A 19,650-nucleotide genomic window follows, 5' to 3' on the forward strand; every position below is an offset into this window, starting at 1 on the left:
TCAATCTTGTGGGGTGTTTTAAAAGTGGCATAATTATACATGCAGCGAATGAACTCGGCAATTTAACAGTTGCTAATGGATAACACGTCATTACGAAACGCGAAATTGTCCTTCATCTATGTCGAAAAATTCTTCACCTGTGCTTAATGGTAAATTGATCAAAGTCATTTCAGTGGTTTAGCGTGCATTAGTATTTTAAAAAAAATAAGTGATTTGAAAGTCGCCTAAAACAAAATAAATGATCAGCCTCCGGTGTGTATAAATGTGTGTAGTTTGTAAAATGCAGATAAGCCAGAGCGTGACTTTTGTCAGGAAGCAGACGTGTGACTGAATTAAGTGTAATGAGGAAAACCTGACACCTTGTCACACATTCACTTGGAGTGTCACCTCTTATTTGTCATAATGTTTCTGCCATTTTAAAGTGAACATATGTGAGTTCTATGTTCAAGAAGGAGGTTGGTCCGAATGTGTGGTTTCACAAATTGTGTTTATTGTGTGCGTGTTCGCACTCCTTCTCCCTATTTAGCGTAAGTAGAGTTTTCAGGTCATGGTTAGATTTATTGCTGTTAAGTGTGTGGTGAATATACCGGTAGTTTAATTAGGCCTCTGGTGGCAGCATTGTAATTAAAGCGCCGGCTTTGACAAAAGCCGGGTATTTTCCATAGACTGCTGCTACATGGACTTAGGCTACCACTTCTTTATTTAATCGTTCGAGACCTTGAGCAGGCACTTGATATAAATATTAACTGTAGTTACATCGTTCTACTGAACTGCAAGGACCCAATTTTGATGCTAATTGCGAGCAGCTAACACTATTCTCGAGCCCAATGTGGATGCTAATTAGTAGCAGCTAACACTATTCCCGAGCCATTTTCATTCAACTTTTACAAAGCGAGGGTAACTTGATTTTGGCCACATAATTGTTTTGATTCTTTTATCATGTATGCGTGATAGTTTGACTAAATTAAGAGTATCCTGAAGCAAGCTACCTGTTGCCATCTTAAATTGAAATTAGTGGTAAGCTTACAATGTAACTATTATGCTTTTAATAGTTATCACCGCATAGCCGTAAGCATCAAGCTCAACCTCTACTGTATGCCTCGCATAGTTTTTAGAGGTGGGCATTACGTCAGTCTCAACGGAAGATTCATCATTCCGTTTAAGGTCAAGCCTCGAGGGCCGATATCCTGCACGTTTTCCATTTCTCCCTGCTACCACACACCTGATTCATTTGGCAGCAAGCTAGCTAGGTGTGGATGTTTTGTCCGAGTACGAATAACAATCTTAATCTGTGTTTTATACTAAGCATAGCAGCTAGCGGTCAACAAGAACAACATTGACGTATTAGGCAACCAGTTCAAGGTGGACACCCGCCTACAGCCCGAAAACAGCTGGAATAGGCTCCAGCACACCCGCGACCCGAGTGTGGATAAATGGATTAGAAAATGGATGAATGGATGGACAGCGCATTATTGTTTACAGTGTGTTTATTAGGAAAATCTATATAGAGTGGCTAACATTGTCTTCCACATTGATGTTGGGGCCAGGTGGTGTTTCCTCGGGTGGCGAGGGTTTGCAAGAATGACAGAGGCGGCTCACCCCGCGTCCTGGAGAAGCAATGGACATCGTTCCTCAAATCCCGCCTGAACTGCTCCATTCCGGGCGACTCCCATTTCTACTTCAACATCTTGCAGGCAGTAACTGACGTCATTCACATCAACGGGAAGGATGTTGTGATGGCCACCTTCTCCACACCGTACAACAGGTAAGATGAAGTTGTATAGGCCTTGGTTTCGTAAACATTTTGGGTCCGGGGACCATCTAAAAGGGACTCCAACGTGTACTCCTGAATGCAGTAGAAATGTTAAAAAGTTGCCTATTTTTGAGAGAAGGTAACAAATTCGTATTTCTTAGCGAAACAAAAAGTTGTCATGTTATGAAAATAAAGTCATAATTTAGACATCATTTAGATAAAGAATTTTTTTTGCAATTTCTGGGACCCAGTTTGTGAACCTCGTTCCTCCTGACCACATGAACCTCTCTGGCAGGTTACGGTAATTCCTCCGAAGATCAGACGCAGATCGTAAGCACATTTTTGTACGTGTGCATCACCAATGACTTTGTATTCATTAACCCAATTATCAAAACAACAGCTCATCCACACGGTGACAGGCCGACCTTTGCGAAATCTAAAAGTGTGTGCGTGCGTGTCGCCTTGTGGCAATCTGTGAGTCCACTGGGTCAACATTTACATCTCCAATCAAAACAGTCCCGCTGCCCTTTTGACGCTCAGGTGCTTAACCTCTTTTTTTCCTTTGCGCAATTTGTATTCAGCGCGGCCTTCATATTCAAAAGCAGCATCTAAATTGAAAATTAACACCAAGCCATGGGGTTCATGCATATTATTCTCCGTTTTATGGCTCCTTTTTTTAGCAGATAAGACAATTGCTTGTGACGCTGCAATTGAGCTTGCTTAATGGACATTTAAACTCAATGAAGCGGCGCCTGTGAATGTTTCTATAAGTGCGTCGTCTGATTTGTGTGTTTCCATAGGAAATCCAGGTAGGAAATTAGAAGGAGCATATTTAGACTATAGAAAGCATCTTGTCATTTACGGAAAAACAAGGTGACAAACCTGCCATAAATTTTAGGAAAGAGTTGAAGGCAAGGCGAGTTCAACATTACATTTTAAAGCTAGTCCGCCTCAGATTGGATTTCAAAACTTTTCCCATAGGACATCTATCCATCCATTTTCTGTCACGCTTTTCCTCTGGTACCGTCATGGTGGCTGAGCCCGAGTTTATCTTTATCCTAGCTTTTGGGCTGGTGCCTTGGCAATGTCGTAGAAAAACATTCATGCACACTCACATTTAGGACTATCTTATCGATTACTTTTTTATCAGATTCTGTCAAGTCTTTATCTAGATAAAAATTGGATTCCTGGATGCCTTTATCCCATAGCGATTGCCTTGACAGTATTCAGTGAAGCTCCGCTGTGAAGCTTGGATCCAGAGTCGGCATCAATGTGGGGGCACATATTGCCCTTGGATAAATTTTGGATAATACTTGTTGTTTGTCAACAATTTATTGAAATCCATGTATTGTCCCAAAACATGCAAAAGAGCTTTCTGTTCACATGCTCTCTCACTTCAGATTCAATATGAAGCGCTATAATTCCAGGGTGCACATAAGTGGTGCGCAGGTGCACATGCACACTAAAAATATTAAAAGAACATTTGATTCAAGCGTGCGTATTTTCAAACCAAACATTTTACAGTATAGCATTTGAGCCGCGGACTTTCTTTTAGTAAAAGAAATACAGCTCCGATTTCCAAAAATTAACCTAAGGGTGAATCGAATAGTACAGGACAGGAGTGCGTGTAGTTTAGCGGAGTGAATGAAAACATTTTGTTAAAACACAGTTTGTAAAGCTAAACCAAGAGGTTTATAAATATTGCCCGTTGAATTACAACTTGCGTGTGTTCTATTTAAATGTTATCACTATATTTTAAAAGTACCTGAATTTTGAAAAACAAAACAAACAAACAAACAAACAAAAAAAACACAGAAAGAATTTTCCTTTCTATTTAGTTTGGTAGCCCTGCCGACTGTTACATACCAGACACTTGACGCGCTAATTTATCCAATGCAGACAACAATGGTTGTGATTTACTAGCCAATCCAAGCATTACCAGCTAGCTCTCTATAATACTGCCCTTGTCTGGGATTTTATCTCAAGGGGTTATCCATGAGGCAACGGCCCGAAAATCCATCCCAATCATTCCAAAAAAACCACTCCATCATGAAAGAAACTCTGTTAAATTAGGATTTTTCTGAGCGCGGATGAGTTGTGAAATAGCAAAAGTGACTCAGCGGTGTGCTATGCATTGATTCCAGGAAAATTCCAGCTGCCATCACAAGATCGTTTTCTTTCCCACACTGTTAAATGAATAGCAATAATAAAATAATCTGTTGTCCATCACAGTGGGCTCGTGATGAACGCTGATGCCTTCGAGGCTTTCGGAGAGATCCAGTCATGGTGTGCTCATAGGACTTGGCGGGCCTCCGACGTCGCTAAGCTCCCATATTTAATAGCGCACTGCTAAATATAGTGCACGTAAATCAAAGAGACTTTAGTCAAAACAGTAATCGGAAACATAAGCTTTCGCCAGTGATCCCTGCGGAAGACAGCATAGTGTGGTTTGCCAGTGCCCAAAGTGAGTCAAATATTTGTGCCCCCATTGACCTGTAGTCCTACACCACCTCATTACGTAAAGACATTTCCCCATTTGTTTTCATCCAGGGCTATAGTGCAGTCATCGACATGTCGGTATTGGCTGAAATTCAGTTTTTATTCTGAAGGCGTCAGTCTTGTCCATTTGTTTCTGACATATATAATTCAATTGTTATATCTAGAAATGATAAAATAACAGACAGGAACTCTTAAACATGTGAGCGAGGGGAAGTAACGATAACTTATCATAAAAGGAGACAAGATAAACACCATAGCACGATACCAAGATTTAACTCACTCCATCTCAAAACACCCAAAAGATGGCTTCTTATGATGTTCACAAACATTGCGGCAACAAACTAGCAGAGCGCTACAAACTGATCCGAATTTGACCTTATACCGCGATTATATTGCGTGTAATATCCACGTAAACACATTTTTTGCATTGATTTGTGGGAGTAATCTGCGTCAGCATGAAAAATAAACAGACCTCCGGTGACTTGGTCTGGATCCAGTGTGGTTCAGTCGCTCCGTGGGGTCTACGATGACTCACTGATGAGGTTTGATGGACTTCAAAACCAATAAGTAGTAGGATCAAGCTGTTAATGATAAGCTACCTACACACAGTGAGAGAATACCACGTGAAAATGTGTCATTTTGGGTCTTTATTTATAAGCCGTACAATTATGTGGTCTGAAATACCCTTTAAATGAATGCTTAGTTCAGCCTGACGTTGTATTTTTAATATTTATAAAGCTTACCGTACCTACTGTATGGCATTTGTGGAGTGACTTGTCAATGCTAAAATTCAAATTAGCACAGCTAAAGCAAGACCTCTCTGGGGATTTTGAAGACCTTTTTCTGCTTCCGGGTAGGGTGGATCTTTGATGTGTTCATTCATCAGTGCTTTTGTGTTGTGTTTGTGCCGTGGCAGCATTCCAGGCTCGGCCGTGTGCGCCTATGACATGGCGGAGGTGGCCCACACTTTCACGGGGCGCTTCAAAGAGCAAAAATCCCCAGACTCCACCTGGACGCCTTTTCCTGAAGAGAAGGTTCCCAAGCCAAGGTACCAGTGAAGCTAATTAATCACTGCCGGCGCGCACGCACACACACACACACACACACACACACACACACATACACACATACATAACTTCCCCATAACCCAGATACTGTAATACAAATGGTTCTGACCCATGTGTCATTCCCAATAACGTCATTTTTGATAGGCCAAAAAGTAGCCTCCTCATTGACAAACAAATCAGGATCTGTACGATATTGAACAACAATTTTGGGTACTGTCTGCTCTTATGTTATTCTCCAGAAACCAGGAAGTGTACTGCAACATACCGATGCACACCTTGATTTGTGTCCACACACGCTAACATTCTATATGAAGATTGCACAACAAACTCATTTTAAGTCTCTGCCTCTACCGTGTTATGCTACACAGCTACACCATAGCACACACTGGCGACCCCCCCCCCCCCCCATCAAAGAGGAGCCCGCATCGACAAATGAAGCATGAGATCGTTTTACAGACGGTTGCCTAATTCCACAAACGCTCAAGCCTGATCAATCTAGCGCTCGCTAATTAGCCGTCGAAGAGCTACTCCACTGTTCTTCACAAGAATGAACAGATTTACTACAAAGACCAAGGCTAAAGTAATTGCTCCTACGCAGTATGAGTGTGCGTTTGCCTGTGCTTCCGTACGACTGAAAATGTAGTTCCTCAGTGGCGAGCATCTTATTGTGCAATTGAGCGTAGGTGTGAGCTTACCCTTTTTTCCACCCCCTCTGGTCGGATAAAAATCAGACAGCCAGGCGGTTGTTTTTGCTGTGATTTATTTCATTTTCATCCTCTGGACTCTTTTATGTGGCGGCAAACAGACGTTCATCGGCACCCACGGGTCTGGGCCCCGCAGCAGCCTGCTCCTCCATGTGTTAGCCTCGAACCATTTACACACTTCTCATACGTAAGAAGTGTCTGTTTCCGTTCTGCTGCCCATATGTCCGCACACATAAATGAAGCTATACGGCACAGAGAAGCACTTGTCGCCACTGCCTTCACATACCATCATTATGCAAATATTGCCCTCTTCGGGGCATCAATCCACTAAGGCTAAGTAGCCCGCCCAATGAAGCGCTGTTGTTAAGCACTCGTTCTTTCGAATATGTATTTTTAGACTTCATGTTGTGGTTTAACGATGAAGTCCGGGGATGGCGCTACACCAGGGCGAAGGAGTGCTACAACCTGTCAGAAATCTGTGTAGCACGAGTTGAACTCCTCCAGAATTTGCTCTGATATTCTACAATATGTTGATAGATTCTTTTCTCAGCCCCATTATGTATCAGTCCCGCCCACCAATCAAGGGAACCTGTTCTTAATGAACATGTGAGCGTGTCTACTGAAAAAATTGCTCAACAATACACCAACAAAAAAAAAAAGAAAAATGATGGTTTTACGTTTTTATGCATAGATTTCTGAATAATGCAATATGCATAATTCGGTGATAAATTATTTGAAAAAGAAAACAATTTGAAGGTCAACCCGGTAGCCTAAAGAGACAACTCTTAAACTCTTTTTTCCTTCTTTTTTTTAAAAATAATAGTAGATATATACTGTATATATATTTGCGATTTAGCCTCTGAATTATGATGTTTGAAGTGATATTTTTGGAGACTATAGTCTGTCTTTGACTTAAAACCAGCAACACCCAATTGGTCATACACTGAAGCAGTTGACAGATTTCCAGTTAGCGGTCTTACTTGACAAGAGCGTCTAGACTGGCCATGACACACAAACGTAACCATCTGACCTACACAACCACAACATCTCAACTTTGATTTCACACGTTTAACTCCGTAAGTAGGTGCTTGGTCCTTGCATGTTTGCCACCTCATACATACGTCCAGTAGCCAGCTGGCTGATAGTTCTGAGAGCGGCTGTGGATTTTATGGCGTGGCATCGCATCAAAGACTTGGGCTGTAAAATTGTTTTACAAGCTCTCGAAGGTGAGACGCCTGCAAAGGGGAAGTGCTATCAAGAGCTCTTTTAAAACCATCTCACCTTCTCAGTGTAAAGATATCAGATAGCTAGCATGTCACTTGATCCTGTAACCAAAAAGAATCGGACACCACCTGTCCTCAAAGCTTCTTAGACAATAGCTGTACCCACCCACACAGTCAAATAAGAGACATTACAAAAACTGCATCAGACATTCTGCCCTTTATTTCATTGTTTTTAACAGCATTGAATGATACTGACACATTTTTAACGGTTTGGTGATGAGCTAAATGAGTTGAGCAAAATGTTACAAACAGCTCTCCTTCACTATGAAGGATTAAAGTTCGACACTGTCAGGTTGGTCCAATGTGACACTCAGGAATAAAACACAAGGAGGAGACAGGAGACTCAATTCTGGTACCAGGAGGGAACAAGGAGAAGCGTTCGGTTTCAGTTCTCCGCACGTAACCCTAACGATCTCCCCCTTCACCTCCTCATTTATTGGGAAAGCTACCACATAGGTGTGTCCAACCTAAAGGGTGGGGGCTGTTGAACACACACTGAACTTGTTTGACTATGTGTGTGTATGTGAGTGCAAATTACGTACATGTGTGCAATTGTTACAAAAACATCACATTGCAGCTGGTGTTGATGGCTCCATTCACTGTCCAACCTTGCTCACTGTTTAGTCTTAACACTTATCTCTTCCCAACCACGTCCTCGGAAAGGTGGTTGCGTCCCTAAACTTCCACACAGTGCACCAAGCATTCTTGATTATAAAAGTGAGTATATAATGGATAAAATGTGAGTACATAATAAAGAATGTATCTTTATCAAAAGCAGAAGCGTTCTTCATTGCAGGCATAGTCAATTAATGATTGCAAGCATAAGCGTTGTTCTTTGCAAGCATAATCAATTTATCATGTCAGGCATAAGCGAATGTATGATGACTAAAAATAATCAATCCAACAGACACCATGCCGAACTACAACCACAACAACAAACTCAAGAGTTCTGATCAGAGATGAGGCTGAACTATTACTAAAAGTCTGGACCGCCATTGTGTTGTGTTTGTGCTTCGTTGTCTTCGACAAGCGATTTGGACCAAACGATTTTTAATTCTGGGATGAGGGTGAATGGTTCAGCCTTGACTCAAATGGCAAGAGAAGAGAAATAACTATCCTTTAATAAAAGTGAGGCGGGGCGGGGGCGGGGGGGGGGGGGGTGATTGATATTAGAACTAGATGGAGAAGATTACCATTTGCATTCTGGAGTCGGGCATATAGTTCCACCATGACTCAGATGGTTAAAAAAATATATTATGAATGCCCAGATCTGAATTTTAATCTGGAGATTTTGACCCAAATTTAATTGGATCTTTTGTAGAAATGTAGTGTTTGCATAATCCTGTGAAATTACAAACCAAGCAACAAACCAAAAACAGCTGGCAGAGGGAATTACTGATCTTGATCTTTAATAAAATACAGCCCTAAATTTGTTAACATATAATCAGATGGTGTGACCAATCATTGTCTAAACCCCCCCCCCCCCCCACACACACACACAAAACAGCTCATTTTATTTTTGTCAACTTCTTTTTTTCTTTCCATTTGCAGGCCTGGCAGCTGTGCCGGCAGTCCATCTACGGAGAGATACAAGGTCTCCAATGAGTTCCCCGACGACACTCTTAACTTTATCAAGATGCATCCGCTGATGGATGAGGCGGTGCCTTCTATTGCCAACCGGCCCTGGTTCCTCAAAACCATGGTTCGGTAAGTATTACACACTCCAAAGCCTGTTGTCATCGGAGCCTCTTTGGAGCAGTGCAATCATTAGGTGAAGTGCCACTCTGAGATCAGGCTCATTAAAACGCAGCGGCGCTAACACCACGGGCCAGCTGGTGACCTGTTTTCACTGTTATGAGCCGAAATGTTCTCTTATCCTCCAACAAGATCTCAGAGTGAAATAAAAAGACACAGTCAATGGTCTGTTTCCTTTGTGTTAAGTCAAATGAGGTTCAAACACAATTATTTTGAGTCAGATAACTACTTAATGGATGGGTAGCAAGAGCTAGCTAGTTAGCTCGCTCGCGAGCTTGAGAGGGGGGGGGGGAGAAATCACATTTTTCACCTACCTATCACTGGTACTCAAAAGTCAAAGAAAAAAGTAAAACATACTGTACTTGTGGAATGATTACTTTGGATGTTCACTGACTTGAAGTCAGAAGATTTTGCGCAAGTACTACTGGACACGTAATGTGCAATATTTGCCGGAGATATTGAGGAGATTTAAATAGGTTTTTAGGTATTTTGGTCGGTCTAATTGTTTCTCTTGTTTTTGGGTTTGACAGTGTTTGTCAAGAGAATGTCAGTATTGCTTAAAACAAACAAAAAGATTTACTTGAATTCAAATTGTGACAATTACAGAGCTCTTTAGAAAATGTTTGGCTTTCAACATACCGGTACATAATTTTGTGGACAGGACTCCAACCTCCTTTGAACCCGCTATACTCTTTGTAACAGCTGAACAGGATTATAAATGGAGATATTTGAAAAACGTATGAACAAAGGTTAAGTTAGTGTAAATCCAAAGACAATGGACTATCATTTTGGTATATTTGAATCTCTCCAAAGCCAGCGCATGATTGTTTTTTTGTTTTGTTTTTTTACTCTATATTTTAACATGCAGTACTTATGCAGAGCACATGTCAGTTTTTTGTTATTCTGATTGAATTGCTGAAGTGCTTGGCAGACCTTTAACAAGCCTCACCAGTGGTAGTAGCACGGAGCAGATGTGCCGCATAAAGAATTCTTCCTGGCTTTTTGCAAGTTATCATCATCCTCATCGCACATCTTACAGCGGTCTGACCTACATACCGCCAAGGCTCAGTTTAGAAGACGAACACTTATCATCAAGGCTAGAACTGCCAGTCTCTTTTCATCAACGCGCCGTGATGAAAACACACATAATTGTTTGGTTTTACATAATAACTGTTTTATTTCATTAAAAATGACACCACGCACCGAGCGGAGCTTCGCATGCGAGTTAGAGTCAGCGGTTAAAAGCCTTATGTAAGATGAAAAAAAAAATAAGCGCCGTTGAGGCATGTGGAGGTCTTTTATGATAGCTGTCTGTCTCTCATTGTAGAATACTGGTTTTATGACCAAGAAGTCAACCAAAAACATGTGCGACATCATCCACTTTTTGGGTCCTGCAACCTCTGCTGACTGAGCACAATGAATCAAAGAGTTAGAAGATACTACAAGAAGCCATGAAGAGATGATAGGAACAACGTAACATCCTTTATCCATCCTTGAGACTGTCTTCTTTCTCTCAAATCAAATCTAACCAACGCTGGCCTTGGCTCCCCCACAGATTCTTCACCACACCTAAACCACATTTGCTGTTATTTTTGATTTGATTACCAGCTCCAAGCAGTTTAGGAGACATTTAGAGCAAATGCGTGGACGACAAGGTTAAAAGCGATGTGACCTTCTTTTAATGAGACTATTGTGAAATGAAGTTAACATACCTATTGCCCCAAATGAATTTCCCGTCCTGCTATTATCCGTTCCGAACCGAATGTACATTGAGTGCACACATATGGCAGAGCACACGGACTATCCGCTTCAAAAGTCCAAAGCTGTGCCATTCTACAAAGTTTAGAATATTGCTTTTATTTTTTATTTTTGTGCCAGGAGAAGGGCAATAAATTCAGTTTAAGCTACATCTACACTAGTACATGCCATTAGATATATATATTATATATATATATAATATATTACTATAATTATGATTACCTAATGGCCATGAGCTATCGGGAAAAGAAGGATGGGTGACGCTTATGGTGCAACTTCCTCCCTGCAGGAGTCAGTGGACATACATCCTCTAAAAGCGAAATCAGTCAACAGGATTATTCAGGCCCTGCTGAAGCCAGTCCTGCTTTTGATTTCAGAGCTGCCTGATGAAAGGCACACTGATTGATGTTGTGATCTTTGTGCAATGTTGCATGCTTTCATTTTGCTTGCGATAAATTAACCGCACACAGCTCAGTGAAAGAGGTCCAGAGGAAACAGGTGAGGGGTGAAAACCTGCAACTTTTATTGTCTGCTGGTGCTCTTCATCACCATCTGTTACTTATACAGAATTAACGTGGTTTTACTGGTGCAGAAAACGACGCCGTCCTTGATTTCAGCAATGGAAAAACTGTGACCCTGTGTCGGGTTTTGAGGCTGCACATACAATATTTTGTACAGTATGATTTCTTTTATTCAATGGCAAAAAATAGTGAGATCGAAGCTGTTAGATGAGGCTTCTTTGACACGTATAATTAAACAGAGGACTTTAGCTAGGGTGTTGTGTCACTGTGACCTTTTCTCCTGGCTCTGCATCCTACCTATCTCTATGACACACTTAGCACACATATCTAGTTGAAACCAGTTCAGATTGTGGAGTCACACATTGTCGCATGGACTCGGCAGAGCCTCCAAACGTGACTTTGGTTTTGCTTTTCTGCAGTCATAGAATCATATATCTTGATTCCAATTTTCAGCAAACCACAATTCACTTAGTTTTACTCACGAGCCCGTGCGACCAAACCTTCTTCCTTCCTTACATTATTGTGACCAACAGGACAAAAGAGTGATTTCACGTGCTTTGCTTGGATTTTCCACCATGTGAATAGAAACCGAACCAAGATGAAAGTGGATGCGATCAACTGATTGGGACCAAAAAAAAAGTCAACTAGGTGTTGGTATTTTGTGTTTCAGCTATCGCCTGACACGCATTGTGGTGGACAGTGAAGCGGGCCCCTATAAGAACCACACTGTGGTCTTCTTGGGATCTGAGAAAGGCATCATCCTCAAGTTCCTCGCTAAGATGAACAACGGCTTCCTAAACGACAGCTTGTTCCTGGAGGAACTCAACGTCTACAATCCTGACAAGTAAGTTTCCCTCAATCTATTAAGACACTAAACTTCGAATATACATATACAGGACATAATATGTATTTCATACACAACCTACCCCAATATCCTACTCCCACCAACCCAACTTCTGCAGCCAGCCAAGCAGATGGCTGCTCTATCATTTGAAAAAGAGTTTTATCAGGTTACACTCGACCCAACCGCAGATCCTAAATTAAAGACATCAAGCCCAAGGCCCTGGATAACGTAGTTCTGTGGTCGGCGACCACAGCGGAGCCCGGCTCCTCCAAAATTCATGGTTGATTAAAGGAAACACACATGCACATGCTCGCATTGAGGTCTGTGTTTGTCTTCAGAGGCAGCCCGGTGAGCTGGTCGAAAACAAGACAAGGCTGCCAGTTTAGACACAGATGCGCGTGTGTTGAGTGAAGAGTCATTGTGCGTTGGCCGCATGAAAATTAACTGCAGCCACATTTCTGACCTTGCCAAGGCAAATTTTGGTGGTGGGGTAATGGACGAGGGTGAATGAGCAGCGGTACCAACTGAGTGTGGGGAGAAATAACAGAGGTGAAAATCAAGAGAGGTCATGGAAAGAATAGCCTTTGTTATGCACTGCCATTATAAAATGTTTTTTTTTCCCTACTGAAGAAAAATCATTCTTAACAGTCAACGTATTTTTTAAGCTGTCAAGTGAATATGATTTTCACTAATTGCTTCATTCATTCCTGAATGAAGCAATTCAATCCTGAATGAAGCAATTGGTGGAGAAGGTACTACAGCAACTAAATGGTCACGGTCGAGCGGGGATCTCAACCGAGGCTAAGCCATCCGAAACAATATCGATCTGTGTCCTATGACTGAAATGTATGACTTGCCAGCAAAAATGTAGGTCAGCCTTAGAAATTAGCTGACAATTTAAAAAAAACTGTTCTGCTGGGTCACTGGCCGACTTGGTCCCAATCCAGACTGTCAAGACAGAAAATTACTCCTTGTAATTTTTTTTTGCCTTGTTCCTTCGGAATCCAAGTGCGCCCAGGTAAAAATAAAACATTAAAAATGGTATCAAATTTCACTACACTGGTCCAAGTATTATTTTTTTCATCTATCTATGTCAGCGACATATGGTGAAAGGCAGATCACATTCTCACGCTCCCTCTCTTTCGAGAGACACTTTTCGGTGATCTCAAGCCGAGTCTGCTTGTGGACAAAAGGCCACATTGCATGGAAAAATATATACTTTTCAAAATAGCCATGTTCGTGCAGACATGGTATTAGACAGCTGAGACGGGGGGTGGGGGGTGTATAGACTTGACGGGGGCAGCTTTCAAGGTCGCCGCTGTTTGTTTCCCAACATACTGCGGCCATGTGACGTGCCTTATGGAGGGGATGAAGGGCAAAGCTCTCTCTCCTTTCTGCGTCTCCTTCCTCTTTTTCTCACCACGCCGCTCCCCAGCTAGCTGAGCAGCGGTCGGCCGTCGGCCATCTGGCATCACTCGAGTACAGTAAGTGACTTTGCCCGCATTCTACCCTCTGGCTGGCGTGAGCTGGATCAGCACGCGCCCGATTGCCGAGCATTACCCAGTGTAGATGGACTCTAAGCTCTAATTGAGAATGTTAATGCGGCACCGAAGCACGGCAAAGAGGGGAGGATTAATCCCGGGATGGCGAGAGCAAAGGATGGAGAGAAGGGATAGAAAGAAAGATACCGGGCACACCCAAAGGGATTACAGTGCGCTCCTATGGGGGGCCGGGCGGACAAAGACTGGCCAGGGACAGAGGAAGTGGATGGTGGGGGAAGTGGATTGTGTTCGAGGGTTTTACACTAAAGTGCAGTGTTAACTGCTGACTGCTCACCGTGGCCATCTGTTGTATCTGCTTCACTCTGTTCTTTCTCCCACTCTGCCCCCCGCACTCATGATCTTCATTCACTCCAGCATTATATCATCAACCTCTGCCTCCTCTTAATCACATCCACATTTTTATCTCATAAATGAGCAGTCCAATCTTGTTTTGTCACTAAACAACAAACTTGTTTATCGTCTTTAAAGACCCTGTAAAGTGAATTCTCAGATTTTTTTTCTTCTAAATTGATTACACATGTTTGAAGATCATTACCGAAAACGTGTAAAGACGAAGAACTACGTAGTAGAGGTGTTCCATTGAAGAGTTCTTTTTTTTAAAAAAAAGACGGGGGTCCAGCTAGGCACTCGGGCCCAGACGTGAGTTGCCCTTCGCCCGCTCCACAAGAATTTGAGCGTCTTTGTTCTTCACATCAGTGGTTTTCTGGCACAATGTTCAGTTAGCTAGCTAGCTATGTCTACACCATAAAATGCCTTTGGATTGTCCATTGGCATGGCCGCTTTCGAGCGCCTAGTTGCCGGTCGTAAGTGGGTTAACGTCTCAGAGAGAAGAAAGATCTTTTATATTTTGTGTCGATTGACGACTTTTCCACACTGGTGCATCCAAAATGACAGATCGCAAGTGATTCATTTTACCAAGCAATGGGTAGTTCGTGGCTGCTTGTCTCCCATATGTAAAAAGCTAACTAAACATTTTATTTTGTGCATTTGTAGCAGAAAATAATCAGACCATAACTACCTCTTCCAAAGACTTCCATTATTTTTCTCCACCGGCTGTCCTTCAATGGAAGAAAGAGGTTCTACAATCTCATGGTGGGGAAAATAGTTTCATGGCTCAAACAAAGTTACTGTATGTGTCGACAAGCCTATATATATACTTGGCAATTATTTTTTAACAAGACTCTTATGAGCTGCATCTATGCTGACTTTTACAGGGACGTAACTATAAATCAAATCAGTTTCCCCATCCTTACATCTGCTCTTTTGTCATCCTATAGGTGCAGTATAGACGGCGTGGAGGACAAGCGCATCGTCAGCATACAGATCGATGCTAAGGGTCACGCCCTGTGGGTGGCGTTCACTTCCTGTGTGGTTAAAGTGCCTCTGTCTCGCTGCGAAAGGCACGGAAGATGCAAGAAGTGCGTTTAATAGCCATGATAGCCCAAAGAGTCACCTCCATTTGAAACCCACCCCCCAAACTGTCCTACTGTTTCTTATGCTGCAAAGATGAATGTCTTTTGTGTGTCACCCAGGTCCTGTATCGCCTCCAGGGACCCTTACTGCGGTTGGGTGTCGGAAGGAGCATGCAGCCAAGTGATTGATACCAAGTAAGTCACACTATTTAATAACCTATAAATGAGAGGGACCAAGGGGTCATGTTGAGCTTTGGTTGATCCTGTTGCCGTCGCATGTTCTCTCTGTGCTTTTCCGGGTTTTCTCCGAGTAGTCCGCCTTCCTCTCATGTTCCAAAAACGCGCATTTAGATTAATTGAAGGCTGTAAATTGTTCATAGGTGTGAATGTGAGTGTGAAATGGCTTTTCTTTTTTAATGTGCCCTACTAGTGACTGGCAACCAGTCTAGGTCTCAGCTGGGATAGTCGACAGCACGGGGGCCCAAGTCCTATCTGCAAGAGTGCCTATTGAGCCTATTTTGGATGTTTCCTTCCCCCAACCCACCTGATTAAATGATCAGCTCATCAGTAAGCTTTGCAGAAGTTTGATAACGATGCTGATCATTTGAATCAGGCGTGTTGGAGGAGGGAGGCACCTAAAACATGCTGGATAGGGGCTCTCGAGGACCAGACTCGGGCACCGTTGGTCTACAGGTTACCCGTGACCCTAATGAGGGCCGGCGCTGTCGGAAATTGAGGTATAAATGACTTGTTAAGGTTGCTTGATCAACATAGCATTTTTCGGGGATTTGAATTTGATGAAGCTCTCGGCCCGGTTTGGAAAATAAGCTTTTGCAGAGTGAAATCAGCAGTCCACTTCAGCTCTCATGAGTAAATTCTCAAATTCTTGAAACAAATCTGACCTTATTAAAATCGATGGTTTTATCGAAATGTTTTCTATTCATAAATGATTCAGTAAACTTGCAAAGAGAGTTGAAGATTTTTGGAAAATTGATCTGTCGGAGGTTAACTCCATCTCGCGCCCGGTGCCAGCTGGGATTTGCTCCAGCTCCTCACAAGTGGTGCATGTAATGGATGGAAATCATTTAAAATTAATACGAGCTAGAAAGTTATAGTTGGAACGAATACTTGGGCCGTCAACTTCCTTTACTTGGAATTTTGGTTTAACAAGTATTTTGGTCCAGTGAATTTGAATATAATCCTTGCTGTATGGAAAGGCCATACAAGTTTTCCAATCCAACGTTCCGCCTTCTTTGTAATGCCTGGTAGCCTTCATCTCTGGATTTGACGTGTCTGTGAGCTTTCTAATTTTATGGTGTGTAAGGGCAATTTCCCTCCGCTGCAAAGGCTCTTGGAGGACCGAATGGAAGGAAAGAACTGGACGCCGCCTCACCAGGGTTTGGCTGCTTAGCCCGAGCAACACTTGATGGTCACACTCACTTTAATTTCGCGGTGGTAGCTGGGACACCGAGCCTGATTATACTCTCCGAGCAAACAGCACATTGAAGCTTTGTGGTGGGAAAAAAACGTTTTACACATGAAGTCATAACAAAAGGATAGGCGCTCCATTGGCCATTTGACATTGAATGAATGTGATCCCCGCGCTGCAAAATAATTAGCCTTGTGTGCCAAGGCTACCAAAGGCGTTCATGAACACGCAAAAAGTTACACCCATCCTGTTATTATTTTGCCGAGCCGGCAGAAAGCTCTGATTGAAGGAGCCGACACTGGGCCAGTGATAGCCTCTGCAACATATCTATTGTTTCCAGTCAGCTGTGAATAGACAGTGTTGCTGTTATTTTGCAAGGCTGGGAAAAAAAATGTAAACAAGACAGGTGATGAAATGTCAAAGTAAACCTGCTGCAATACTTCCTACCCCATTAAAAAGGAATTCCTGGACGGCGGGCCCTTTGCTTCACACCAGAAAGCCGTAGCTCTGCCTCGAGCAATTTTTGGTGTCTTCAAAACATAATGGGGACAATTGTGGGTGAAAAAAGAAATGGAACATGAGAAACACAGTTGCAATGTTGTGGCTTTTCTTCTTGGCTCCCTGCTGAAAAATGTCCGTCGGGTGCAAGACTTCAGTCTCTGGTGTGAACGCGTTGTTTTGTTTGATTGCATACAACAGAGCCCGCCACCAACAACAACGAGCACTCTTTGCTGTATGCAGGTGTCATCATATTCTGTCTGTGATCCTTCAAAGGTGTCTCCCAACATGACGGCCCTGGCCAGCTTTCAGTGGTTAAAGAGCACACGCATTGATAGGTTTTTGTCTCTCTTGTTTCACTCTTCCGAATGGTTTTATTAGGAGCACTTTTAGTTATTCAAAAGCTTCATTTAAGTGGCACTATTATTGCAGTTTGCATCTTTACAATAATGGCTGTTACTTTTATTTCTCCCTTTGGTACTCAAAGCGCTTTCCACTATTTCTTCACTTCCCTACTGATGATGCAGCATCAGGAGAAATTTGGGGCTACGTATCTTGCTCAAGGACACTTCAACAAGGTCACAATGGACGGGGATTGAACCCTCCAAACTCTGGGTCGAGAGAGACGACCATTGAGCCACTAACCCCACTAGTCTAAACACGGCATTCTGATTAATATTTGTGAAATTTGAGTTAAGTAGCTTCAGAAAACCGATGAGTCGTGATTGGTCGTTACTTGAGCCCTGAGCAACTCTGATGTCATTATCAGTCGACAGAAAGTGGCAAAATGGCCGCCCCCTAAGATGGATAAAAACGGGTGATTTTGCTGCTTAACTCATATTCCGAAAACGCAATATGAATCCGAATGCTGTGTTTAGCCTAATCAAGGCCCATAGAATCTACTTTTGTCAAGAACATTTGGGGACTGACTTCCCCTTTAAGGACTTGCTGGATTCCTTAAAGAATTAGAGGATGCCTGCTGGGATGTTTTGCAGCTTGTACGATCATGCACTTCTTTTGATAGATTTATTTTTTTTTAAAACAGTAATCATCAAAACACTGCAGTTTCTTACTAATCATTATGCATTGGCTTTTGTGCAAAATCCTTCTAACTCCTTTTCAGAGTAGACTACTTGCATGCACGCATCGCCTGTTTGCAGTATCCTCACATCTGCCTCTCTTGCGTGCACGCTCACCTTTCTACCTTCATCTGGCCTTTGTGTTCGCGTGACCACGTTGCCATGTAGAATGATGTCTCTCATAGAGGCAGCCCGGCCACCCCTACGCCACAGAAAGATGGCCACGAGCCACCCCCGCCCTCCTGTGTCCATTCTTGCAATCTCAGATCTGCCAGCCCTCTACAAATCTGCTCATTGAGTTTTGACTGTAAATTGACTGCCAAGTGAAAGTTGTGACTGAATGGGCTTAGCCATGACTGAAAATGAATGAGCTACATCAAATTGCATACTCATTTTGCACTCATTAAAGTCTCTACACACCAAGCGACTTCAGGTATGACTAATTAACGTTACTATGCCCGATAAATTTACTATGCCTGAATGCCTGGCCTTCACCACCAAATTCGTCCCTGCGCGACTCCGCGTGACGTATTTCACATGATAACTGCATCTGAGTCAAGAACCCAATTGGCCGCGTCCTCTCTTGTACAATGCAAGCTTGATTTAAATATGCATCTGATCTCTGCGATGAGCGTCTGAGCATCTCAAATATGATCTTAAGCCTTAGCTGAACTGTGTGGGGTCAAACTTCTTCAAATGAATGGTTCATGAGCGATGCGTCACTGATAGACACTGAGGCTTGTAGAGTAGTGAGGCTAAATCTTTATTTATAGGGAAACGTCTAATGTTAACCACGCTGTCTCTAATTTTTATTTGAAGTGGAAATCCAGTGAAGTTAAGGGACAATTAAGGTAAAGGGTGTAGTCGAAGATCGTTTGGTGTGAAAAACAAACCAAAACAAAAACCCCCAAAATCTTGTTTATGAATGAGATTCCAGTTTAAAATTAATGTCAGTAAGTGAATTCATAATCCTTCTATGCCTGTTGTGGGAGTTATTTAGTCTAAGTCTGAGTTGACCGTATTTCCACCACCACCTCCTTTCATGGCTGGATGGGGAAGCAAGCTCCTCTGCCTCAAGTTGCAGAGGAAACAGCAAAGTGAGTGTTATGGCCCCACAAATTCTGCATAGCAACAGGACGCTGCGCAAGAGTTTTTTTTTTTCTTTCATAAAACGTCACCGGAGTCATTCTGTCCAAATAAAACCCTTGTGGGTACGATGGAATATGTGGGTCTTTGGGTCAGACATCACTTCAGTGTCTGTGATCATTTTGTAAAGCGCTCGCCTCGACAAATTTGATGCATATTATTATTAAGCATGTATGCATCTACAAATATCTCCCAATTGTGTTAATTTGCTTTAATTCAAAAACAGTACATTTGAATTTCTTTGTTTTTCCGGGGGTTTTTTCTTCTTTTTTTTGTGGGGGGCACATACGCTTAGATGGGTTCGGGTTTACAGCAACTGTGTGGAAATCTGGTGCTTAAA

The 19,650-nt window shown here is 42.5% G+C and overlaps 1 protein-coding gene across 3 annotated transcripts in view; it reads left to right on the top strand.

Annotated features, from left to right (window-relative positions):
• Positions 1–19,650, top strand: part of sema6a (sema domain, transmembrane domain (TM), and cytoplasmic domain, (semaphorin) 6A) — a 124,314-nt gene that overhangs the window by 80,720 nt on the left and 23,944 nt on the right. For all 3 annotated transcript variants that reach the window (XM_086110542.1, XM_086110543.1, XM_086110544.1), the window contains exons 10-15: positions 1,548–1,765; positions 5,169–5,300; positions 8,858–9,013; positions 12,011–12,184; positions 15,024–15,164; positions 15,279–15,353. In XM_086110542.1, the coding sequence (XP_085966668.1) occupies positions 1,548–1,765; positions 5,169–5,300; positions 8,858–9,013; positions 12,011–12,184; positions 15,024–15,164; positions 15,279–15,353 (896 nt within the window). The remainder of the gene's footprint in view (positions 1–1,547; positions 1,766–5,168; positions 5,301–8,857; positions 9,014–12,010; positions 12,185–15,023; positions 15,165–15,278; positions 15,354–19,650) is intronic.

The sequence above is a fragment of the Hippocampus guttulatus genome, chromosome 5 (assembly GCF_054856545.1).
Source record: "Hippocampus guttulatus isolate MCC_2025c chromosome 5, RoL_Hgut_1.0, whole genome shotgun sequence".
NCBI classification, from domain to species: Eukaryota; Metazoa; Chordata; class Actinopteri; order Syngnathiformes; family Syngnathidae; genus Hippocampus; species Hippocampus guttulatus.